Here is a 24124-nt window from a genome sequence, read left to right on the forward strand (position 1 = left end):
GGTCAGCCTGCAGTGCACGTGCATGTGGTGGTGTCCATGACGCGCTTGTGGCCTGGTGTGCACTGCACGCTTGCACACCAGTCAGTAACGGGGCAGTGCCCTGTGCCCTCCTGCCTGTGTCCCGGCAGCTCAGCTCGGTGTGGGGGAGTCGTGGAAGTGGGTGCCCTGGTGCAGTTCTGCCAGGGCGGGGGCAGTGGCTCTGGTGCAGTGGGAAGTGTCACTACGTGCTTGTGGTTCTGTGCGCGTCTGGATGCAGGGATCTGCTGGCTGCACGCGGGCCCAGGAGGCGCTGGGCTGGGGCGGGCCGGGCCCTCCCTCCCCTGGAGCAGCTTAGCCCTCCCGGGCAGAAAGAGGAACCTACAGGACAAAGACCCAGGGCCAGGCCCGCCAGCTGGGGCTCGGGTTACGGAGGGGCGGGTGGGCGCCGCCCCCTCCACTCCACAGAGCTAGCGCAGCAGGGCTGCCCCGCCAAGAGAGCCTCGCGGAGCAGCCGGTGTGGGGCGGGCGGGCGGGCGGTTTATTTGAGGCCAGGGGCGGGCAGCGAGGCCCGGCGCACCCGAAGCAGTAGCGTGGCGTTGGGCACTAGGCCCGCGGCCTGCAGTGTGAGCGCGTCGTCGTTGTAGACTGTGGGCGGGAACGTACTGAAGATCTCGAAGGTGGTGGGCTCCACGGCCCTGGGGACAGGGAAGCACGGATCAGGCTGGGTCGTGGCGCTTGAGCCCCACTGCGGTCGCCAGCCGCGCCCCGCGCCCACCTGGCCTGTGCGAGCAGGGCGCGCACATCGCCGACCCTGTCTTCCGGCCGCATCATCAGCAGGAAAGCCTGCTCGCCGTTCTCAGACCTGATGCGCAGCATGGAGAGCCGGGGCGCCGGTGACTCCGGAGACTCCCGGCTCCTGTGGACCCAGAGGCCGTCAGTGCTCCCCTGAGGAACCCAAGCCCAGCGTCCTCACCTCTCCACTCGGCCCTCACCTCGCACGCTCAGCAGCCAAGGCAGGCGTCTCCACCACGATCTCCTGGATCCGGACAGGCAACGGGCAGCAGTTCTGGAAAGCATTGATGGAGTGGACAGAGCCCTGGGCCCTGCCAGAGTCAGGGCCTCCCCCAGCCCCTACAGGGGACGTCTCCCTGCCCAGGGATGGATGAGACCAGTGAGCCAAAGGGGGCCCAGTGCGTAAACCGGGGCCCAAGGAGAGGAAACAGAAGGGAAGCTTGGGGAGGTGGCTCCATCATTCCCTCATTCTAGTGGGGAAGACAGAATCCGACAGACAGCGACCAGGCTGGATGCCTAACCCAACATTTCCCTAGGGAAATGACACCTGAGCTGACTGACGGATGAAGAGGAGTTCTTAGAAATGGAAGGAGGGGGGACAAGGATATCCCAGATAGCTTAGATGAGAGAAGGCTTCTGAGAAGAGGTGATATATTTGAGAGTCTGGAAAATCCCATGGATGGAGGAGCCTGGTAGGCTACAATCCATGGGGTCGCAAAGGGTTGGACATGACTGAGCGATTTCACTCTTTCTTAGTTCATGGGGATCAGGCTGAACTGGGAAGAAAGAAAAGATAAAAGATGGGAAGAGGACCAGGAAGGAATGACAGGCTTTACCTAGGAACCACTGGAGGGTTTCAACAGGGAAGAGCCAAAATCCAATTTGCATTTTTAAAAGGGTACCGAGGCTGCTGGGGAAGGATGGCTGGCAGGGTGGGAGTGGAGATGAGGTCAGTGAGGGGGCCACTACAGTTTTGTCTGGGAGAGACGGGAGCCTGGGCTAGGTTGGCAGGGACAGAAATGGAGAGAAGAGATGGATTTGGGGACTGTTTTGGGGATCGACAGATCTGGCAGGACTTGGCCATGTGTGGTGAAGGCAGAGTGGGGGGTGGAAACATGTTTGGTACCTTTCACAGGGGGAGAGGAGGGAGGAGCAGCAGGACAGGGAGTGAGAAGAGGGCATGGTGACTTCTGCGAAGCCCAGGAAGGTGTATTTCAGACTGAACCTCGAGGGGGTGGCCTGGACTTGGGCTCACCCCCAACCTAGAGTCCCCTGACCTGCCCGCTGTTACAGCTCCCGCTCCCGTGTTGTGCCAGATGCTCTCTGGTCCCCACTCAGAGCCCTCAGCAGCTCCATCATTTCCAGGAGACAGAGGGATAGCTGGCTCTGAGGGGCTCGTCTCTCCGTGCAGGCCACCCTGAGGGGCCCCCAAGCCTGAGCCTCCAGACTGCTCTGGTTGGCTGGGCGAGGGTTGATGGCAACCACACACACACACACACAGTAAGGCCAGGGGAGCCAGGGCTGGGCTCACCTGCAGGGTGTCCCGGATCGGGCCCCGAATGTCAATCACCTCGCCTTGTCGGATCACAAATTTGGGGAGCCTGTTCAGAAACTTCTCGGCAGTCATCCTGGAGCCTGTAGGGACGGCATCGGAGAGCCTTGGTTGGGCAGGGACTGATAGTGGAGGCGGCCTACCTGGAGCTTGTCGGGCACAGCACTCCCATCACCTGGCCCAGCTGCAGGGCTGAGCTCACCTGGATACTCCATGCTGTCCAAGGGTTTTCGAATCCTCTGCAGGCCTACCACACGGCCCTCACCTGGGAACGGGTCCAGCCCATTCTCTGGGTAGACCTGACTGCGCAGGTCACTCACCTGGCAAGAAGGAAGGGAGACAGCGGCAGGCACAGCTCTTCAGCCCTGGGCTTCATCCCCACCCCTCCGTGCCCAAACAGAGGCCCCAGAAATAGGCCCGCAGGGTGGCCTGACACAATCCCCATTTTACAGATGAGGAAACTGAGGCCCTGGGAGAGAGCAGGAGAACTGCCATTTGTGCCGCTCTCACCCAGCTGATCCTGCGCTCCCTGCAACCTCCCCTCATCACGCCAGATGGAGTCACAGTACTGACATCCCCCTCCCAGAGCAGGGGAGGGATGAGGGTGTTTAGGAGAGGGTAAAGCCTGGCTTGGCATGGACTGCCTCGAACACCCCCGGTCATGACTCACGGTAGTTTCCAAGCTGGGCTGGCACGCGCTCCCTCACATGCTCGCATTGTGGAACTAACGCACCACCCTCGGGGACAGGGCCTCAGGGTGGTCCAGTCACCCTCATCTCGCCGCCCACTGCCCCCGCAGCAGGGGGCTGGCTGCACCTCAAGTTCTTTAGTCCCAACATCTGCCTCCTCCCAAGGCACTGCTTTCCACCCCAACCAGGAGGTGCCAGGAGCCCCTGGGGGGAGCCAGGTCGCTTTTGCACGGACGCTTCGCGTTCCCCAGTTGGTCCTGGTGTCCTGGACGCAGTGGAGGAGGGTCCTGGGCAGCTGAAGGCTGGGCTTTGAGGCAGCCAGCAGGGGGCGCTGCCTGTCACTCAGCCACCAGCCTTCCCTGCTGCTGCTGCTGGAGCCCCGGGTCACCGCAGCCTCCCAGCTCCCTTCCCAGCCTGGTTTCAGGTGCCCTCTCCGTCTGGAGGTCCTCAGACGGTGGGAGGAGAAGGGGGATCCCCTGAGGCGGGGCAGCGCCTCTAGATGAGGCCTGAGAAAGCAATCCCATCCCCCCTGCAAAATCCCCACACTGGGAGGGAGGGAGTGGTTCTGTGAGCAGCCCATCACCTTAAAGGGGACGCCATCAGGGTATAGCCGCTGGAGCTCTGAGGGGAAAAAGCCATCCAGTATGTCTCGGAGGCAGCGCTGTGGGGAGAGAGGTAGGATGAGGCCTGGGCTAGACTGCGCCGTGCTCTGCACCCTGCTTCCTGTCTAGGTGGCAGGCTACGGGGCCGGGCTCCCTCTGTGGATCCTACTCTGGAAGTAGAGCCCCAGGGCTTGGGCGGGTAGGGGTGCTTCTGAAGGCTGCGTGCGAGTCTGGGATGCTGGGGAAGAGCTGGGCCCGTTTAATGGTGAGCAAGGGGTCGGCCACCAGAGCAGCTTGAGGGCGCTTGGGCCCGTCTCCCCTTCCCCGTCACTCCTACCTGCGTGGCGGGATCGTGGAAGGGCCTGAAGGGCCCGTCGAACATCACGATGCCATTCCGGTAGAGCCTCAGTGGGATGGGTTCAAGGGTCCGGTGCGGCACTCTGTCGGGCACTGGCATCAACTGGGGGTCGCTGTCTCCCACCAGCTCGCTGAGATCCTTCAGGCTGGCCAGCAGCCTGTCAAAGTCCACCTCGGGGGGAACCAACGAGTCCCCTGGCAAAGCGGATAGACACCCATGAGCCTCTCTTCGGGGCTGCTGTGTGCTCCGGAGCCCTGGCTTCCATGGCCCCCTCCAACCCTGGGCAGGGGACTTAGCATCTCTTTAAGCGACCCCCCTGGGGAGGGAGAAGGACAGCTGACCTAGATAATACTACTAGCTGTCTTTCAGTGAGTATCTGCTTTGTGCTAGGAGTTTACCATCTATTACCTGGTTCTCTCTTCATACCAACCCTATGCAGTAGGGACTATAAACATTTTCCATATTCCATTTTCCATTTTCCATTTCCATTTTCCATATTAGGAAATGAAGGGCTAGAGGTTAAAGGCTGGCCTAGGACACACGCAGTAAGTGGTAGGAGCAGGCTTGATCCCGGGTCAGATGTGCCAGGTGCGGGGTTAGAAGCTGAAAGGCACAGTGCAGGGTTCCCAGGGGTCTGAGCTCAAATCCAGCTCTTCCCGTTCTCTCTCACCCTGGGCAAGTCATTTTACCGCTCTGCACCAGAGCATTCTCTTCTGGAAGGGGATGAGTACGAGGATGGCTATGAGGATCCAAGAGGTCCATGTCAGGATTCCAACGAGCATGTGTCTGTCAGCTACTGTTAGCAAGTCTATGGTGCACAGCGGACCTCAGGCCAGGCCAGAGGCTACGGGGCAGGGGTTATTCATCTCCATTTTCCACATGATGAAACAGGCCCACAGAGACGAAAAGTGACTTGCCCCAGGCCACCTGGCAAGTTAGAAGAAGCGGTTGACCTGGAGTCTGATTTTCCCACCCATCTGCGCCATCAGGAGAGGGAGGTGAGGGTCAGGACAGCCACTGCCCAGAATGGACATGGGACAGACCTTGGGTTGGACATGTATTTCTTGAGTCACAGAGCCCTTTGACAAGCTGCCAGCTTTGGCCTCTGCTTCTGAAGTAGATTCTCCATATAGCTGTTCCTAAGCTTCATGGGGGTGCAGGTGGGGTGGTGGGGACAGTCAGGACAGGTACCAGCGCAGAAAGGGGGACAGGGCAGGTGGGATGCTGGTGGGGGCAGGCCAGGAGCCTGTTCTGTCTTTGAAGGGATCTAGCCCCCAAGTCAGTCATCTACTAGGGTGGCAAGGCTACAAGATACTGGTGAAAGGGGACTGCCCTGGCAGTCCAGTGATTAAGACTCCAGGCTTCCAATACAGGGGGTGCGAGTTCGATTCCTGCTAGGGAAACTAAGATCCCACATGCCTGCCACACAGTGCAGCCAAAAGCAAACAAATGAAAACAAACACACATACACCGGCGGGGCTTTCTGGTCCTTCTTGGAAGCTGTTTTTCACCACGACAGCCAGGGTGTGGCAGGATGTGGGTCAGGATTCTGGGGACCCAGTTCCTTCCCCCACAGAGGTGCAGTGGCTGTATGGGGGAAGTGCAGATGTGGGTGGCCCTATTTCCTGTTGCCTTTGTGGCTGCTGAAACGGTAGGCCCCAGCTGGCCTTCCCCTCTCATCTGTCTGCACCTTCTACTGCTGTAGGGGCTGCATCTGCCCCGCCCTCTCCTAGGGTCCCCTGGGGTCCCTGAGATTCCCAGAAAAACTCAGAGAACATCCTGGGTATCCGTCGTATGAGTCAAAACAACATCAAGATACTATTTTCCTTTAACAACTAACTACTTTCAGGACGTCTCGGTAAACCTAAAAATAACAACAGAGAAGCTCATCACTTTCCACGCCTGCCCCTGTCCCTAGCTTCTTACAGATGGGAAAGTGAGGCCCAGGAAGTCACGTGACTTGGCCAGAGGAAGCCACACAGAGCAGAGCCAAGAGGAGCCGCCTCCTGGGGCCTGGGCTCTTTCAGGGAGCTGATGGGTCGACAGGGGGAAGGCGCAGGCAGAAGGCCAGGGGAGGACGCCCAGAAGCAACAAAAGGGAAAAGGACAGTTTGCCAAGGAAATCTCTCCCAGCCAGGACAGAGAAGTGAAAGCAGGGTGGGCTGGCAGGTATCAGATGCCGCAGAAGTGAGACAAGACGCCCCCAGAGAAGGAAACACAGCTCTGGACAAACCAGGGCCGAAAGAATAAGGCAGGAAGAGCCAGGCATCACCCTCTCACAGCAGGGAGTGCTCAACAGAAGTGGGGGCCCCCCCACACCCCCCAGCAACCTGGCAGCCAAGTCACATGGGATGAGGCAGGTCAGACAGAGGTCAAGTGGTGCACTTCCTCTCTGAGCTGTGCTTCCCCAGGGAGTTGGGGAGAGGGGCTGCCCTGGTGGCTCAGACGGTAAAGCCTACAGTGCGGGAGACCCGGGTTCAATCCCTGAGTTGGGAAGATCTCCTGGAGAAGGAAATGGCAACCTACTCCAGTATCCTTGCCTGGAAAATCCCATGGACAGTGGAACCTGGTAGGCTACAGTCCATGGGGTCACAAAGAGTAGGACACGACTGAGCAACTTCACTTTCACTTTTCACTAGACTACGTGCGGAGCACTGAGAGGCAGGCCTTCCTGCTTCCAGGCCTGAGGAGGGGTCACGCCGTGTGCAGGGCCCAGGGGACCCTTGGCCTCTGGCCTCAGTGGCCACGCAGGCTGCCTCTCAGTGCTGGATCTTCAGATTCAGCTTATGGGGGGGGCTCCTTCCCAAGGAGGGGCACAGAGCAGGGAGACCCTCATCCAACTTGTGAGGGCCCATGATTTTACTTCCGGAGGGGAGTGCTGAGGCTCGGAGATGGAGCCCAAGCTCCCCGGGCCCAGCTTCCCAGAGCCTCAGGGCCCCAGCTCTGCACCTGCCGTCGGCAGGCTCTCCGGGCTCACACTCTGAAGCCGTACGAGCAGGGCTACCAGTTCCCAGCTGTGGGGTCCCGGGCACGTGGGCCAACGTCTCTGGGCCTCAGCTTCCTCTTCTACAGAATGAGGGCACTCACAGGCCCCACTTCACAGAGTTGCTGGGAGGCTCACAGGAAGTGCCGGGCAGACAGAGCCACTGCGTCACTCACACCCCGCCCTCGCTCATCACAGGGTTCGGGGCGCTCTCTCACCACCTCTGAGCAGAGGCCCCTGTCAGGAGCCCCTCACCCCACCCCGAGCCGGGGACCCCATTCCTCCCGGGCTTCTGGGACCCTTGGGCCCACTCTTGGTCCTTGTCACAGGTTGTCATTTCGCCTGTCTTCCCGGCTACAGTGGCAAGCGCATCCAGCCCTGAGCCTGGCCTAGAGACGGCTGCTCAAGAAGCACCGGATCCATTCCTCCACCCATCACCCCGCCATCCAGCAAGCGTGTCCGTGGCAGCCATGCTCTGCCCGCCCTGAGCGGCATGGCGGTGCCCATGCCCAGGGTTCTGCCTTCCTGAGGCTCAGACTTGAGCGAAGGAGACAGGGAGACAAACGGTGCCCGTGGCACGTGGTTAAGTGCCACCAAGGGGGCTGCGGAGCCCACAGGAGGATTAGACCCTGCGACTACTCGCGGGTGAGTGGTGGGCCCACCCTCATGGGAGGCCCAGCTGGCTGCCCTGAAATGCCAGCAGTGCCCAAGGCACCCCAGCAGGCCCATCCCCGTGCGCCCAGGTGAAGGCGGTTGAACAGGAAGCAAACCCACTGTTCCCACACACCTGCAAGCCAGGCCCTGCTCTGGGGACTTTGCCTACAGTCACTCCGCTCTTTAGAGGAACCAGCGGGGAGAAAACAGGCCCCCAGTCTGGTCACCCCTGGCACCACAACCAGCCTGACTCAGCAGGGTCTGACCGCTTGGGCCCATCCCCCTTCATCCCGTGCAGGGGCTCCGACCACCCAGGCCCTGCATGGGCCCGTCACCTGCATGGGCACCTGCCCCTGGCCTTTAGGTCGAGCGAGCCCCAGGCCAGCGCTCTGGAGCACAGCAGGGCCAAAGTGGTAAATGGACACGGTCGCTGGTCACTGCCTGCACATCGACCCGAGAGGACGCTCCGCATACACTGGGGCATGTGGGGCTCTCCGTGGCCTGGGGCGGGGGGGGGCGTCAATCACGCCATCTCCTCACTTCACGGAGCAGGATGTGGACTCACAGGGGAAAGCGGTCTCCCCGCACAGGGTCCAATCTGACCCACACCCCCCTCTTCAGTCAGGGCCTTTAAGGCTTTCACTCTAATGCAGGGCCCCAAACCACGCACCCAGGCAGCTGCAGGGCGGCACCATGCCTGGCGCCAAGCAGGCACTCTATGCACATTTGCTCGAGCAGGTGGGCTTTGAGCTGAGCTTCAAAGGAGTGGAGAAAAAGGGGGCAGGGCACTTGTGCGGGGGGCAGTCACAGCACAGGCCTGAGCTGGTGGGAGACGGCCAGTCTTCCTGAGGTCTAGGCTGACCCAGTTCCAGGGACTTGAGGGCCACCTGGGGATGAGTGAAGCTGGCTGCAGCCCCACAGAGGCGGCAGGGGGGCTTCTGGAGTGGAGATGCAGGAGCCTGGGCTTGGGGAAAAGGGTTGGGGAGGTGGGGATGGTAGGAGGAGGGCAGGAACTGGATGAGAGGTTGGAGGACTGAAGCGCTCAGAGGACTCAGAGTTGGCCGGAGCTCTCAGCCCTGAGGCGCAGCACCTGACTCGAGGGTGGTTAGGACCTGAGCTGAACGGTGCCTTTCATGTCCCTGCACGCCCTGCAGCGCCTGGCACGGCCTCCACGCAGCTCACTGGTGGGACGGGGTGAACGACCTGGCCTGAGGCGAAGCCCTCGCAAGGCTTCCTCTCAAGCCCCTGGGCCCTTCGTTGGCCTAATCGACTGTCCTCCCTAAGGCAAGAGTCCCAGGCTCTAGAATGTTTGGATCAGCCTGTTTGCCTAATATGGACACCCCAGCTCACCTGTCAGCTGGCCTGCTGCCCCAGGGTCTGTGGGGGGTGGCAGCCAACAGCTGTTGTTTAGTCACTAAGTCGTATCTGACTCTTTTGTGACCCCCATGGACTGTAGCCCTCCAGGCTTCTCGGTCCACGGGATTTCCCCAAGCAAGAAGACGGGAGTGGGTTGCCATTTCCTTCTCCAGGGAATCAGACAGCCCAAGAAATGGGCCAGAGCAACAGGGCCAGCCAGAGACCAGCTTCAGGGACCTGACGGTCCTTGGGGCAGGAGCAAGCTGGCCCTGGGGACAAGGCTGCGGGGAGAGGAAGGGAAAAAACCGGGGCAGTCCCTGGGGAAAGAAGCTGCTAGAAATGAGAAACATGTGTTCATCGGGCAAGAGAGCTAAATTGAGGCCCCTCCATGTTGAAGAATCAAAAGGCAGAAGAAAGAAAGAGGACATAGATGGGGAGCGTGTGGCCGGGTGTCTTTCACAAGTGACTTCAGAGCAGCCGTACTCGGAGCAAAAACAAATAACACAGGGGAGGTGGGGGCTGCTCTCTTTTTGAGGGAAGAGACTGGAATCCACAGAGCCAGGTCCGGAAACCAGCTGCCTGGTTTGACCTCTTCCCCAAAGGAGCAGGGAGGCCCCACTGCCCAGGAGGAAATCTGCCCTCCAACCAGTCAGCAGGGCCACCTGAGGCCTGAGCTGGCTCACCACACGGGGCGGGGTGTGTGGGGTGTGTGTGTCTGTGTGTATACACGCACAGTGCTGGCGGCCTTTGGTCCTAGACCCCAGGGAGGGACATTCTTATAGCTTCTGGCGGTTGCCTGCCAGGTCTCACCTCTCATGGGGCAGAGGTCCTTGGAGACACTCAGCACTCTGCATAGGGTTCAGCTCCTGGCATGGCCTGGGCGCCACACAACCCCCCAGCTTTGCCATGTCCCAAATGGACTGGGCATCTTCCCTACAGCCATGCTCCCCCGGGTCATCCCAGGTTCCTCCTCCCCCACTCTCTAATGTACAGTCAATCGTCAAGACCATGGGTACTCTTCCTAAATCTCTGCTCTGCCCCTCCTCATCAGCCCCACCTGTAAGCTGGGCAATCATATTATCTTCCAGCCTGGATGTCTGTAACCACCTCCCAATGGGCTCTCAGCCTTAAGTCTTGCCCCTTCCCTCAACAGTCTTCAGACTTAAGTGCCTCCGTTTTTCTCTTCTGTAAAGTGGAATCATTCCTGGCCCATGTCAAGGCTATTTATAAAAATGCTTTAAATTAGTAAATGTGGTACAAATGGGAAATGATACTTTTGCAAAAAGGGTGAAGGGGGTTTGCCCTGAGATTTAGGGGGATCTGCCCAAAGTGCAGAAGGTGGGATGCTCATGTTTTCAGCCTGGGTTTTTTACCCAGCAGGAAACTTATGAAATTAGGACAGGGCAGTTGTCCTCCAGATGAGAGCCAAGCTCATGCTCCCATGAGACTGCCACTGCCTTCTGACAGTGGAAAACAATGAGAGCTCCCATTTGTAGACTGATGACCTGCAAGGTCAGTGCCAGGTGCCATGTCCAACTCACTGGCTCCTAATCAACTCCACGGGGAAGAATGAAAGTGAAAGTCGCTCAGTCGTGTCTGACTCTTTGCAAACCCATAGACTGTAGCCCGCCAGGCTCCTCTGTCCATGGGATTTCCCAGGCGAGAATGCTGGAGTGGGTAGTGGTTCCCTACCCCACCCCCATCTACTGATGAGAAACTGGAGGCTCAGAGAACGGAACTCGAGTATCCAAATCACACCGGGGCTAGGTGGGAGGGCGGAGGTGAGGACCCAGTGTGAGTGGTCACACTCACATCCTGGTCACACCCAGGATAACTATGACTAACTCCACAGCCTGGAGAACTACCTTCCAGGCAATGATGGAAGAATGGACCAAGTGTTCAGAACCCAGCCAGTTCGATAGCCCCATATCTCTGGAGTACATCCCTCTAGATATTAGCGGTCAAGTTAAAAAGTGGTGGCATCCCACAGAAGTGGGTGGAATCCAATGGCTTGCTACGAATGAACCTGGAGAGGCAGTCTAAAGCAGCGGCTGAGACCTTGGATTGAGGGGCGGCTTCCGAAGTAGGGGGAGGGCCACAGCTTTTGAATGGGTGACATTTTGTAAACTATGGTGCCTGGGACAAGGGCGGTCTTGCCAACATTTTGCATCTCTGGGTCCCTGGAGCCTTTAGCAACTTGAGCAAGCAGAGCGTCCGGGGTTAGGTGGTCAGTGTTGGAGGCTGGGGCCTCTCCCTCCTGCCCCCGTGATAGTGGCAAGGCAAGGGAGGCGGGGCGCAAACGAGCTGGTGTCCGGACGGCTGTGGGCCATCCGGAGCTGTTGGAGTTTCCTTTGCAGGAGGGGCCAGGGTGGACCCCAACTCTACCTGGCTTCCAGAACTTCTTGGCTGTCATCCAGTCCCTCTCATCATCCTCCGAGTCCTCCTGGTCTGTGGGCTCGCCCACCCACTGCAAGCCGTAGTCACCGAGGAACCGCTGGGAGGAGAGAAGCAGGAGGCGTCAGGGGACACTCGCTGTCAGCTCAGCCCCTTCCCCGGGAGCAGGTGGCATTTGTGCAGCCCCCCACTTCAGGCCTCGGCCGATGGGACCGTGGGGGGATGGGGCCAGGGCCCTGGGCCATTTCCTGGCTGTGGCCTTGGGAGGCCCCTTCTTCTCCTAGAGCCTGAGGCTTCTCCTTGTAAAATGGGAGTTGTCAGATGAAGCTTGTGAGGATGACTGACATGTCATGTCCTTAGCACAGAGCCTGGCACAAGTAGGAACTCGCTGAAGGCAGCCACGATGGCTGCGGGGGGCCGTGTGGGTCTGGCCCGAGTGTGAGGAGGGGCAGGAACGCCTCGCTCTGCAGGCGCAGAGGTATGCCCACCCGCGTGTGGCCTCCCCAGGGCTGGCCTCACAATCCTCTGCCACCAGAGGACTTCCGAGCCGCCCAGACTCCCTGGTGCTGCTTCCTCATCCCCACGCCTCTCCTCCACCCACTCCCGCTGGGCCTCCAGCTCCACAGCTCACTGCAGCCCCTTGCACACGGCCATGTGCCCAGTGCTTAACCAGCAGGCACACTTCAGTGTTCCTCTCCTGCGACGCATGCTCTTCCTTTGCAGTTTCAGGTTTTTAGCCACTTAAAAGACCTCCCACAGGCATCTCAGACTCAAAATGAACTGGCCCAAACAGTCATGACTCCCCAACGGCGTTCCCTCTCAGCCTTCTCAGTCAATGGCGCTGGCTTCCTCCATCACCTGATCCTCTCCCTGTCTGCCCCCAACGACCCCCAAGGCCTGTGGCACCAGTGCCAAAGCAGACTTGGGTCCTCCATCTGCTCTGCTCCCTCTCCCCTGGGCCAAGCCACGGCCCTCTTCCTCCTGGACCGCCCAAACTGCACGTCCACCTGCCTTCCCCGGCCCATTCCTCCCCCTGAAACCTGCCTACGGTTTCCCACACTCCGGGACTCTGCTCCCCACTGTGCCCGGCTTCGGGATGTGGTCCCTGTGGCCTCTCCCCCTCCTCCCTTTTTCGCTCCCCACAGCTCCCAGTCACGAGCCCAAGTCGGTGTGGCAGGAGGAGGTGGAGGCTTTCTTCTGTTGTCTTGGATCCTCTTTTCCCTCATCCTCTGTATCTCTTGTCCAACGTCACCCCTCAGAGTGGCCCAAATCCTGGCTAGTCTCGGTTGCATCACCCCTTGAACTATTTCAGCGTACTCTGTACTTGTGTCTCTTCCTACGTACTTATGCATGTTGTCTGTCCCCTCTAGACTGTCAGCCCCATGAGGGCAGGGCACATAGGAAAGACTTCAGATGAGTTTCCTAAATTAAGGAAGCAATAGACGCATGACCAGTGTGAAGGTGGGAGCCCCAGTGCCCTCTGCCCTGAGCGGGCAGCCCTCGCCCCTGTGGTGGCGGCTCAGCGAAGCTGCATGGGCTGCGGGCAGTCTCCCAGCAGGCTGCTCGGGGAGTGGCTGCACACCCACAGCTCCAGGTAGGAAGAGACCCAGATGCGAAGGGCCCTCAGCAGCAGCTGTGGCTTGGGAGTTTGCATCTGTGCTCTTAAATTCGGCTGGGGCTTTGGAGAGCAACTCTGTGGAGAGGAGACCTCAGGAAGAGCTTCTGACGGGGCTGGTGAGGGAGTTGAGGTTGGGGGGCGGCGCTGAGGAAGCATGTGTGCCCAGGACCCTCCCTGGAGCCTAGGGTCCCTCCGGTTCAAGCCTTGCTATATGAGTGGGGGCAAGACAGGTGACCCCGAGTGAGTACAGTGCTACATCCAGAGGCAGGGAACGGCTTCGACTGACACAGCAAACACACACGGCCAGGGTCCGCGCCGGGCTGCGCCCAACAGGACAAAGCGTCCTTCCCTCCCTCCCTCGTGGAGTCCGAGGCCCCCCAGGGAAGAAGACGTGCGGTTCTAAGAAAGCCCAGGAGGGAGAACCTGCTCAGGTCAGGGTTCAAGGGGGTCCCCTAGGGAAGGGCCCCCCGCCTCAACCTGAGACTTTGAGAGGATGAGTGAAAACTCACCAGGGGAAGGTGGGAAAAAAACCATTTCAGGTGGAAGGAACAGCATTGGGCCAAGGTCCTGAGGGGGGAAAGAGCTTGACAGACCCACAGAACCCGAGGCAGGCCCCGCCGTGGCCGGAGGAGAGTGGTTCAAGACGAAACTGAGGAAGCAGGGAGGGGCCCTGTGTGGGGTGTGTGCTGAGGAGACCCCAGAGAAGCAGGCTCTGACCCTGGGTCTGGGGGCAGACAGCCCTGGGCCCGCCGCTCCCTCACCTCCATCTCCCCAACCTGCCGCTGCAGCTTCGCGCACAACGTCTCCAGCTCCTCCTGCCGCTGCAGGCTCACCTTGCCTTCGAGGGGGGCGGGGGGGAAAGACAGGAAGGGTTCCACAGTCCCCGCACCCAGGCTGCCAGGCCGCTCGCTTTTCTGGCTTTGACCAGCGCTTTGGCCCGAGGCTTACCTGGAGAAGCTGCCCCTCTGAAAACTCAAGGGATTCCCCAGAGAACCACCTGCTGGCACCTTCCCCTGAACTTGAAGAGGGGCCCCCCCGGGCTCTCAGGAGGCCACCAACCTCCATCCTCCCACCCCCCTCCCCCAGAGCAAGGCTCCTGGGGGGCGGCATTTCCTCCAGGCTTTTCTGTACTCAGGGCTGGGCTAGGGCTGTGCCCAGGAGACTCGATCCCACACAGAAGGGCCCCATCCCGGGTGTCACTGCTCCTCTCTGGGATCCATAGTCCAGACCACCCCCCACCCAGGACTCAGCCAGATGCTCTGGAGCCCTGATGCTCAGGGGTCACCAGCCCCAGGGGAGGTGCAGGGACCCCAGGGAAGGTGCAAGGGTGAGCTGGCCAGCCTGCAGAGAAGGCCTCTTACCCTGGTGCTCCTCGAGAGTCTCCACCAACTCCTCCAGGGCCTGTATCTTCCGAGTCTGCAGCAAGGAGGTGGGAGGGGAGGGGGCCTGGTGGCTTCCAGAGCCCACGGGAGCCCTTTCCGGATGGGAAGAGCCTGCTTGAAGCCCTTGCCCCACCTTGGGGACAGCCACCGCTCCTGTATCTCAGATGAGCCCTTTTGTGGCTCCACCGAGGTGGGGGAAGGGTGTGGGGCACCCCTCAAGTGCCAGCAGCCACTTCTGCCACCTAACCTGAGGGCGAAGGCCTGGCTCAGAGGTGAAGACCTCGAGGCTCCGTACTCAGGTCACAGGGACCCACATCAGTCCCAGGCCAGAGGTGGGAGGTCTGGTCAGGGAGATGGCTCGAGAACCTATCGTCTCTGGCCTACTGCATGAGTATCCTCACTGGCCTCCCCAGCCCGGGCCCTTCCGCCCCTCAGACCAGACCCTGGCCATCTGCCGGCTGGCGCCCCACCTTGGACAGTATCTCGTCAGTCTGGGCCTTCACCTGCTGTTCCAGATTCCGCAGTTTCCGTGTCAGGGTGGCCACCAGCTCCGAGTCATGGTACACGGGGACTGCCAATCAAACAAGGTCCTCGAACCTGGCCTAGAGCTGAGGCTGATGGGGTGGGGGTCCAGGGGAGAGGGGAGAGAGCCCCAAACGTGGAAAGAGACGTGCTAACAGCAGCTGCCACCTAAACTGTTGCCTGCCAGGCTCCTCTGTCCATGGGATTCTCTAGGCAAGAATACTGGAGTGGGTTACCATGCCCTTCTCCAGGGGATCTTCCCAACCCAGGGATGAAACCAGGGTCTCCTGCACTGCAGGCAGATTCTCTACCTTTGGAGCCACGAGGGAAGCCCCTAGACAATGGGGACTGTCCTAAACACGTTTCACGTGTCAGCTCTTCTGAGGAAATGAGCTGCTTTGGGAATCTGAGGCAGAGACTCAGTAATGCACTCAAGACATACAAAGAAGTGGTACAACATCCAGGTCCCATTACGAACAGTGTTGAAAAGTTCACCCTCAGCTGAATTACACGGCTAATCTCACCCCTAATTCACAGGCAGTACAGAGGACGAGGAGCAAGTTAACGGCACTGAGATAAGTCACAACGGGGCCCATCCTGCGGGCAGGTGGCCTGGACTCTTCCAAAAGCATCATTGTTTAAAAGAGGCAGGGACTGTGCTCTGCAGAAGTACAATGGTCAGATGTCCAGCATGACCCTCACATAGAATCCAAGTCGGGAAAATAAAGCTGTGGGAGAAATTTTGGAACACTGGGATGTCACAGTTAATGAGTTGCTCATGTTCTGAGGTGTGATCACAGCATCGTGGTTATGTATTTCTTTGCTCCTAGAAGATGCACAGGGACATATGTAGAGTTGAACTGTCACGATATCTGTGATTGATTTCTAAATGGTTCACCCAAAAAAATACACTTGTATTCATTCCGACGTGTATATGGAGAGAAAGCAAGCATGGCAAAATGTCACTTATTATTGAATACAGAAGGAGGATGTGTGAACGTCTGCTGTACTTTTTCACCTTTTCTGTTGGCTGACAATGTTTTAAATTAGGGACTTCCCTGGTGGCCCCGGGGTTAAGAATCTGCCTTGCAATGCAGGGGACATGGGTTCAATCCCTGATCAGGGAACTAAGATCCCACATGCCGCAGTACAACTAAGCCCACGGGCCACAACTACTGAGCCCGAGGTGCCAGACACAGCCTGCCCTGGGGCTTGAACAGACCTCTTGGGCTAAGGGCCGGGCCCATGTGCGACTTCATGCCAAGCCAAGCTCTGAACAGGTCTGGGGTGCAGGCACGTGCCCACAGTCAGCCAAGAGCAGAAGCAGCTGCCTCTGACCCAGCAGGCAGGAGGAGAGGCCATGCCTCTCACAGCCTCTCAGTGGGGTCCTTCCTGCTGCCGGGGACTCAGGCCCCTCGGGCATCTGCACTCACCTTGCCTACTGACAGGGGCACCTATGCCACCATAGCAGGACGGGACAGAGATCCTTTCTTCCGAGCCGTGAGCGTCATTCAGCATGTCTACCTCATCTTCTGCAGACAGGGATGCCCAGGTCACTGCTGGGGCTGAGGCCCTGGGCACTGGGCGAGATGAAGCAGCCTGTACTGTGTCCCCGTCTCCTCCCCAGCCCCCGTGTATGAGGAGAGAAAACTTGGGATGCTGGAGAACAAGGATCCAACCAGAACAGGCCTCTTCTTGTTCTCCCAGCCTGGCTCCTGGGGGGCCCTGGGTGGCCAAAGCCTGCATCAGAGTCGGGGCTAGAGTGGGGTTGGGATGCAAAGGTCTGAGCCTGCAGGAGGCAAGGCAGCCATATGCAGATTGGGCTTCAAGGAGAAAAGGCTGTAATGGGCTGGAGGTGGCTGTCAGGGGGAGGCGGGTGGAGGTCTGTTCTGCTCTTGGAGGTCTAGCGCCCTCATGGCCCACCCCACAGTGAGCGGAGAGATTCCATCGTTAGTTAGGACATCCCTGTTCAGGGTGTGGGGTCTCCTAATCCGAGAGCCGTGGGTAGCACTGTAGCTGGCCAGCCACCCTGACTGACAAGGCAGTTCACCATGCTCTTTCTCTCTATCTGCCCAACTGCAAGGACGTGAGGAGGGCCCGAGGGCCAGAGCCCACACTTACCATTTCCGTAGATTTTTATCCCCCGCCTCCTGGGAACGGGCAGGAAGGAGAAGGAAGACAGACAAGTTAGGACCCCCTGGACTGCCATGGGGGGTGGGGGAGCTTCAGCACCAGGTTATCCCCACCCCCGAGCCTAAAAAAAGATGCCTCGTGAGGACATCCACCCCCAAATCCCATCCTGGGCCAGGGGTGAGCCAAGAGGCAGCCGTCAGGGTATCTGACTCCTCCCAATGGAGACAGATGGGCAAGAGCTGAAGGGCAGAGCCTTGGGGAGAGGACCACAAGAGTCCCCAGGCCCAGGGGCCCAGCCCTAGCTCTGCTCTGAAATGGCTGCAGGACCCCAAACCTGTCACTTAACTTCTCTGGACCCCCTTGGCCATGACACGGATGACTCAAAGTGGGGGTCAGAAGAACAAGGACAGAGGTTAAAAAAAAAAAAAATCCTTTGCAAAGATGAAAGCGACAGAATGATGACTAGGATTCCCTTCACTGAGAGTCCAGCATGTGATGTGGCCGGGCCCAGAATGGCTGGGCCATCAGTGTCTGCAGAACTAATTCATGAACAACGAACAAATGGAAGGATGCCGAGCTACCCCACAGGCCACACCTCACCGGAGGGCACAGCCCAGTGTGTGCTTAGACACATGGACAACCTCCCGGAAGAAGGGACGAGAAAGAAAAGGTGGCCAGGGAAAGATACATCACTTCTTATTGCTTCCCCAAGACGCCAGGAGTCAATCTCTGAGCTCATGGGAGGGGCCAGGAGGAGGCAGGGGCATGAACACAAAGACCCCAAGAGGCTGGCTCCTTACCCAGGATTCACAGGCTCCGACTGTAGAGGCACTCTCCGGATCTTGCCAAGGGAGGCCAAAGGTGAGCTCATGTTTCTACTTCTAGATTCTAGAAGTCAGGAACCCCCTGAGAAGAAAGAAGTCAGCCCCTGGGGACAGTCACCGAGGACCAGGGAGCAGCCTGAAACCTGCTCTTCCCTGCCTACTTTTCCGAGGAGAGAGCACTGTCCAGGAAGCAGTGCCCCTCATGTCTTCCCATGGCCCCTGCAGAAGCTTCTGGAGGCAACCTGGCCTCAGGATGCCATGCTTGATGTTCACCTGCTCCGCTGGATATCTAGCTCTCTCTGCTCTTGGAGGCCTCTGGCCTAGCAGTACCCGAGAAATGGGCAATGGGGTCGGATGGGGGCAGAGGCTGGCCACTCAACTGGGACTTCCCCAGGCCTCCATCCCCGGCACAAGACCACCCAGGTGGCCAGGGGCTTCTGTCCATCTGTCAACGACCTGGTCATCACAAAGTTGATCATCACAAAGCCAGGGTGTCCCTCCCCTCCTACCAGAACCAGGTGCCACCTCCGACATCTCAGAGCCAGAGAGGGCAACCCCAAGGCAGGGTTCTACCAAGACACCGTGCACACGGCAGGAAGTCGAGAGCCCGGGCTCTGGACAGGGTCTACCACCCACCAGTACAGGCTGTGCCTCAGTTTCCTGCAGCATAAAGTGGGGATAGTAACAGTACCAGCCAGGCAGGGGTAACACACGTAAGACACCTAGCCCAGGGCCACGCGCAAAGCAATTACTCAAAAATGTAAATTGTGACTGCTGCTGTTATTAGCACATAGAAGGCCCTCATAAAGGTTTGCTTCCCTTCCTTTCCTCTTCCTTCAGGAAAGATGAATGAACATCAGGGATGCAATTAAAGGTCACTATTCAGTGAATTAGTGTATCATGTGGCCGATATCTAGACATCTTAGTCAGACGACCTCCACTAGATCCTGAATCAAGTCTTTAGTTCCACTTTGGAAATGTGTGGCACTGGCCTCCACCCTGCCCCTGACTTTTCCTGGAAGCAGGGAAGGGGACCTGCATCACCAGGAGGCAGCTTCCTTGGTCTTGATTCTGAAGTTTGGGACTCATGCCCTGCCCTCACTCAGAGGTGCCCTCCAAGGACCAGGCCCAGAGTCCCCTCCCCCCCATCACCCAGCATCCAGCCTCCCCAATCTGCCCCAGCCTACCTAGTTCCTGCCATTTTGCCCGGGCATCCTCGGGGTTTGTGTGGCCAAGTGTGATAGCCCCTGTGGCTCCCTGCACCAGTCTCCAAACACTGACAGACGGATCTTCTTACACACAAAGCTGACAGGTCACTTAACTGCTAAATACTCCCAATGGCTCCTTCTCACCCACAGGAAAAAAAAAATTCAAAATTCCAGACTTCCTTCCTGGGAGCTGACTGTGGCACAGATCATGAACTCCTTATTGCAAATTCAGACTTAATTTGAAGAAAGTAGGGAAAAGCACTAGACCATTCAGGTAGGACCTAAATCAAATCCCTTATGATTATACAGTGGAAGTGACAAACAGATTCAAGGGATTAGATATGATAGACAGAGTTCTTGAAAAACTATGGACGGAGGTTCATGATATTATACAGGAGGCAGTGATCAAGACCATCCTCAAGAAAAAGAAATGCAAAAAGGCAAAATGGTTGTCTGAGCAGGTCTTACAAATAGCTGAGAAAAGAAGAGAAGCTAAAGGCAAAGGAGAAAAGGAAAGATAAACCCATTTGAATGCAGAGTTCCAAAGAATAGCAAGAAGAGATAAGAAAGCCTTCCTCAATGATCAATGCAAAGAAATAGAGGAAAACAATAGAATGGGAAAGACTAGCGATCTCTTCAAGAAAATTAGAGATACCAAGGGAACATTCCATGCAAGGATGGGCTCAATAAAGGGCAGAAATGGTATGGACCTAACAGAAGCAGAAGATATTAAGAAGAGGTGGCAAGAATACACAGAAAAACTATACAAAAAAGATCTTCATGACCCAAATAACCACGATGATGTGATCCCTCACCTAGAGCTAGACACCCAGGAATGTGAAGTCAAGTGGGCCTTAAGGACTCATCACTATGAACAAAGCTAGTGGAGGTGATGGAATTCCGGTTGAGCTATTTCAAATCCTAAAAGATGATGCTGTGAAAGTGCTGCACTCAATATGCCAGCAAATTTGGAAAACTCAGCAGTGGTCACAAGACTGGAAAAGGTCAGTTTTCATTCCAATTCCAAAGAATGGCAATGCCAAAGAATTTTCAAACTATCGCACAATTGCACTCATCTCACACGCTAGTTCAGTAATGCTCAAAATTCTCTAATCCAGGCTTCAACAGTATGTGAACCGTGAACCTTGAGATGTTCAAGCTGGTTTTTGAAAAGGCAGAGGAACCAGAGACCAAGTTGCCGACATCCGTTGGATCATTGAAAAAGCAAGAGAGTTCCAGAAAAACATCTACTTCTGTTTCATTGGCTACACCAAAGACTTTGACTGTGTGGATCACAATCAACTGTGGGAAATTCTTCAAGAGATGGGAATACCAGACCACTTTACCTGCCTCCTGAGAAATCTGTATGCAAGTCAAGAAGCAACAGTTAGAACTGGACATGGAACAACAAGACTGGTTCCAAATTGGGAAAGGAGTAGTCAAGGCTGTATATTGTCACCCTGCTTATTTAACTTATATGCAGAGTACATCATGTGAAATGCCAGGCTGGACAAAGCACAAGCTGGAATCAAGACTGCCGGGAGAAATGTCAATAACCTCAGAATTGCAGATGACACCACCCTTACGGCAGAAAGTGAAGCAGAACTAAAGAGCCTCTTGATAAAAGGGAAACAGAAGAGTGAAAAAGTTGGCTTAAAACTCAACATTCAGAAAACTAAGATCATGGCATCTGGTCCCATCACTTCATGGCAAATAGATGGGAAAACAATGGAAATAGTGAGAGACTATTTTTGGGGGCTCCAAAATCACTGCAGATGGTGGCTGTAGCCATGAAATTAAAAGACACTTGCTTCTTGGAAGAAAAGCTATGACCAACCTAGACAGCATATTAAAAAGCAGAGATATTACTTTGCCAACAAAGGTCCATCTAGTCAAAGTCGTGGTTTTTTCAGTAGTCATGTATGGATGTGAGAGTTGGACTATACAAAAAGCTGAGTGCCAAAGAATTGATGCTTTTGAACTGCGGTGTTGGAGAAGATTCTTGAGAGTCCCTTGAACTCCAAGGAGATCTAACCAGTCAATCCTAAAGGAAATCAGTCCTGAATATTCATTGAAAGGATGCTGAAGCTGAAGCTCCAATACTTTGGCCACCTGATGCGAAGAGCTGACTCATTGGAAAAAACCCTGATGCTGGGAAAGATTGAAGGCGTGAGGAGAAGGGGACAAAAGAGGATGAGATGGTTGGATGGCATCACTGACTCTATGGACATGAGCTTGAGTAAGCTCTGGGAGTTGGTAATGGACAGGGAAGCCTGGCATGCTGCAGTACATGGGGCCACAAAGAGTCAGACATGACTGAGCAACTGAATTGAACTGAACTTGGTGGTCCAATGGTTAAGAATCTGCCTGCCAATGAAGGGGTCAGGGTTGCATCCCTGGTCCAGGGAGGTATCTAATCCCTGCCGTAGAGTAACTAAGCCCACAAGCCACAACTACTGAGCCTGCACCCTAGAGCCTGTGCTCTGCAACAAGAGAAGCCACTGCAATGAGGAGCCTGAGAACTGCAACTAGAAAGTAGCCCATGAGCAGTAACGAAGACCCAGCATGGCCAAAATTAATATTAAAAAAAATTTTTTTTAAAAAGATGCTATGGAAAAACCAGAATGCACTAAAAAAAAAAAGTGGAATCAAATAACATGACTTTTTAAAAAAAAAAAAAAAAGTAGCTTTATTGAAGTATAATTCACATACTTAACTCTTTTAAAGTATACAATCCCTTGGCTCTTAGAATATTCGTATATTCAGAGTTGTGTAACCACCATCACAATCAATTTTGGAACATATTCATCATACCAGAAAGCCCCAGGCACTGTGCTTTTAGTGGCAAAACTGCTCTGCATGAACTCCCACCAAACCTGATTATCCCTCACTTCTCAAAATTCTCATCACCATAATGACTCCTCAAAAGAAACTGGTCAAAAAGACAGAAAATTACAAGCATTGGCGAGCATGAGGGGAAATCAGAAGTTTTGTTGGAATGCAAATGGTGCAGTTGCTGAGGAAAACAATTTGGCAGTCCCTCTAAAGGTTAAACAGTTATCTTATGGCCCAGCAATTCCACGCCTAGGTATATACCCAAGAAAAATGAAAACTCACATCCACAAAAATCTGTGTATCTGTTCATAAGCAGCACTATTTGTAATAGCCAAAAACTGGAAACAACCCAAATGTTCATCAACCAATAAGTGGATAAACAAATATGGTATATCCTTACAATATTATTTGGCAAAAAAAAAAAAAAAAGAAATGAAATACACACTACAGTGTCAGTGGACCTTGAAAACATGTTAAGGGAAAGAAGTCAGTCACAAAAGACCACCAACTGTTAGGATTCCACTTATATGAAAAGTCCAGAATGGGCAAATCTATAGAGACAAGATAGATTTGTGGTTGCCTAAGGCTGAAGGTGTTAGGGAGAGCTGGGGAGAGGGAGACGCTAAAGGTACAAGGTTTCCTTTGGGGCTGATGAAAATGTTCTAAAATTTGATTGCAGTTAGTACTCTGTGAATACTAAAAACAACTGAAGTTTACATTTTAAAGAGGTGAAGTATCTAGTATGTATATTGTACCTCAATAAAGCTATGATAGGGGAAAAAAAGGACCTGGTCTCCAAACCAAACCCAATATCTTCTCTCGAAATAAGCTCCTCCCACTTCCCCTTGCTGAATAGGACCCCATTACCCAAACTAAAAATTTCCGTCCTTTTTCCCCTCTAATCCCATCAGTTCCCGAATCCTGCAGGGTAAACCCTGCAGTTGCTCACATATAGCTTCTCCTCCCGTGGCCCCCTGTTGGACATCCTAGTGGGACTCTCACTGCCCTTCTTTGGGGCTGTCACAATGGCTCCAAATTGAATTCCCTGCTTCCAATCTCACTCCAGGCTAATCCAACACACAGTCTCCAGATCAATTTTCCCATGTGATCATAGAAGACCCCGAAGGACAACGGCTGTTCCTTCCCTTCAGCCTGGGGACTTCTTAAGCGAAGAAGGGCTGTGTCTCCTCCCTCGGGCTGGGAACCCTGGGGACAAAGCCACGTCTATTCCCCTCACTTTGGGTTTTTTTTCTGGGGGCGGGAGACTGTGTCTTCCTCCTCAAGCCGGAGGCGGCTAAAGGTTAGACTGCCTGCCTCTTCAGACTGAAGCTTTGAGAGTCAAATTGGTCTTCCAACAGGTCCTAGTGCTCTCCAGCGCGGACATGGGCCAGCAGGCTGCACACCTTCATTCCCTAAATCTCAGCTGGAAGCGCTCACCACGCGACTTCTAGCACCAGACCCGACCTGGAAGCTGCGTCGCCAGCCCCCTGCCTCCGCCCGTAGCCGCGGTAGGCGGCGGCCTGAATCTGCTCCCAGGCGCGGGGAGTCTACTGGAGGGGCCGGGATGTGGGGCTCGCATGTCCTCGAGGCTCTCGCGGTGAGGGCCCCAGCCTGTGTGAGAGGGACTCCACGAGCAGAAAGGTCTGGGGCCTTTCTGTAACTCACCACGCAGGCCACAGAACCACCCGCGGCGCCGCCATCTTGTTGTCACACGGTTTCCCAGGCGACCAGGACCCGTGTGCTTCTCATTGGCTAATCCGTGAGGAGTCCCTGAGCAACCAGGAGGCAGCGGAGGCGGGTACAGCTGTCTCTGCTCGAATTCTATTGGCCCACGGAGTCTAAACTCATCGGGGAATACTGCAAATCCCAGAACCCACCGCTCTGAGCGGACTCGGGGTTTAGGGGAACTTGAGAGTCCTTTCCTACCACCCCAAGGCACAGAAAGCGGAGAACTGGGATTAGACTCACGAAGCTGCTGGAAACCTCTGGACCTGAATGTGCAGTCCTGACCATGCCACTGCTTTACTAAATTGATTTTGGGAGAAATTACATTTATCCTGCTGAGCTTCTGTTTTTCCATCTGATCAGTACAGTACTAAAGGGAAGTTCTTTTGAGCATGAATTGAAATGATACAAGTACTTAATAAATGTTTCTTAAATCTGCATTTCTCTGCTAATTTCTTGGCGCCTGAAATGATATTTCCTTTATGTAAAAATTCAAGTAAGACTCCTGCCTTTGGGTAA

The 24124-nt window shown here is 55.9% G+C and overlaps 1 protein-coding gene across 3 annotated transcripts; it reads right to left on the reverse strand.

Moving 5' to 3' along the window:
* Positions 1-508: 508 nt before the first annotated feature.
* Positions 509-23602, reverse strand: UBXN11 (UBX domain protein 11). 3 transcript variants are annotated; one of them, XM_065930127.1, is made up of 15 exons: positions 23546-23602; positions 17814-17919; positions 17002-17030; positions 16314-16412; positions 14829-14929; positions 14338-14392; positions 13738-13814; positions 11350-11458; positions 3952-4166; positions 3596-3673; positions 2526-2643; positions 2303-2406; positions 972-1045; positions 755-895; positions 509-674 (listed from the first exon to the last, which is right to left on the reverse strand). In XM_065930127.1, exons 2-15 carry the CDS (start codon positions 17882-17884, stop codon positions 518-520), a joined length of 1428 nt encoding a protein of 475 aa, XP_065786199.1. In that variant the 5' UTR covers positions 17885-17919; positions 23546-23602; the 3' UTR covers positions 509-517. The 3 variants fall into 3 exon arrangements, with proteins under 3 accessions (XP_065786199.1, XP_065786198.1, XP_065786197.1); XM_065930126.1 differs by having other exon boundaries at positions 14862-14929; positions 16314-16460; XM_065930125.1 differs by having other exon boundaries at positions 16314-16460.
* Positions 23603-24124: the final 522 nt, after the last annotated feature.

Source organism: Muntiacus reevesi, chromosome 3, assembly GCF_963930625.1.
Source record: "Muntiacus reevesi chromosome 3, mMunRee1.1, whole genome shotgun sequence".
NCBI lineage: Eukaryota > Metazoa > Chordata > Mammalia > Artiodactyla > Cervidae > Muntiacus > Muntiacus reevesi.

Bases quoted from the DNA above. Each gene is read 5' to 3' on its own strand.
- UBXN11 (XM_065930125.1), bottom strand. From the start codon at position 17,884: ATGAGCTCACCTTTGGCCTCCCTTGGCAAGATCCGGAGAGTGCCTCTA. The intron at 13,815-14,337 runs GTAAGAGGCCTT...CCCCCCTCGAAG, and splicing joins GACTCTCGAGGAGCACCAGG to GCAAGGTGAGCCTGCAGCGG. The intron at 3,674-3,951 runs GTAGGAGTGACG...CTCTCCCCACAG, and splicing joins TCCACGATCCCGCCACGCAG to CGCTGCCTCCGAGACATACT.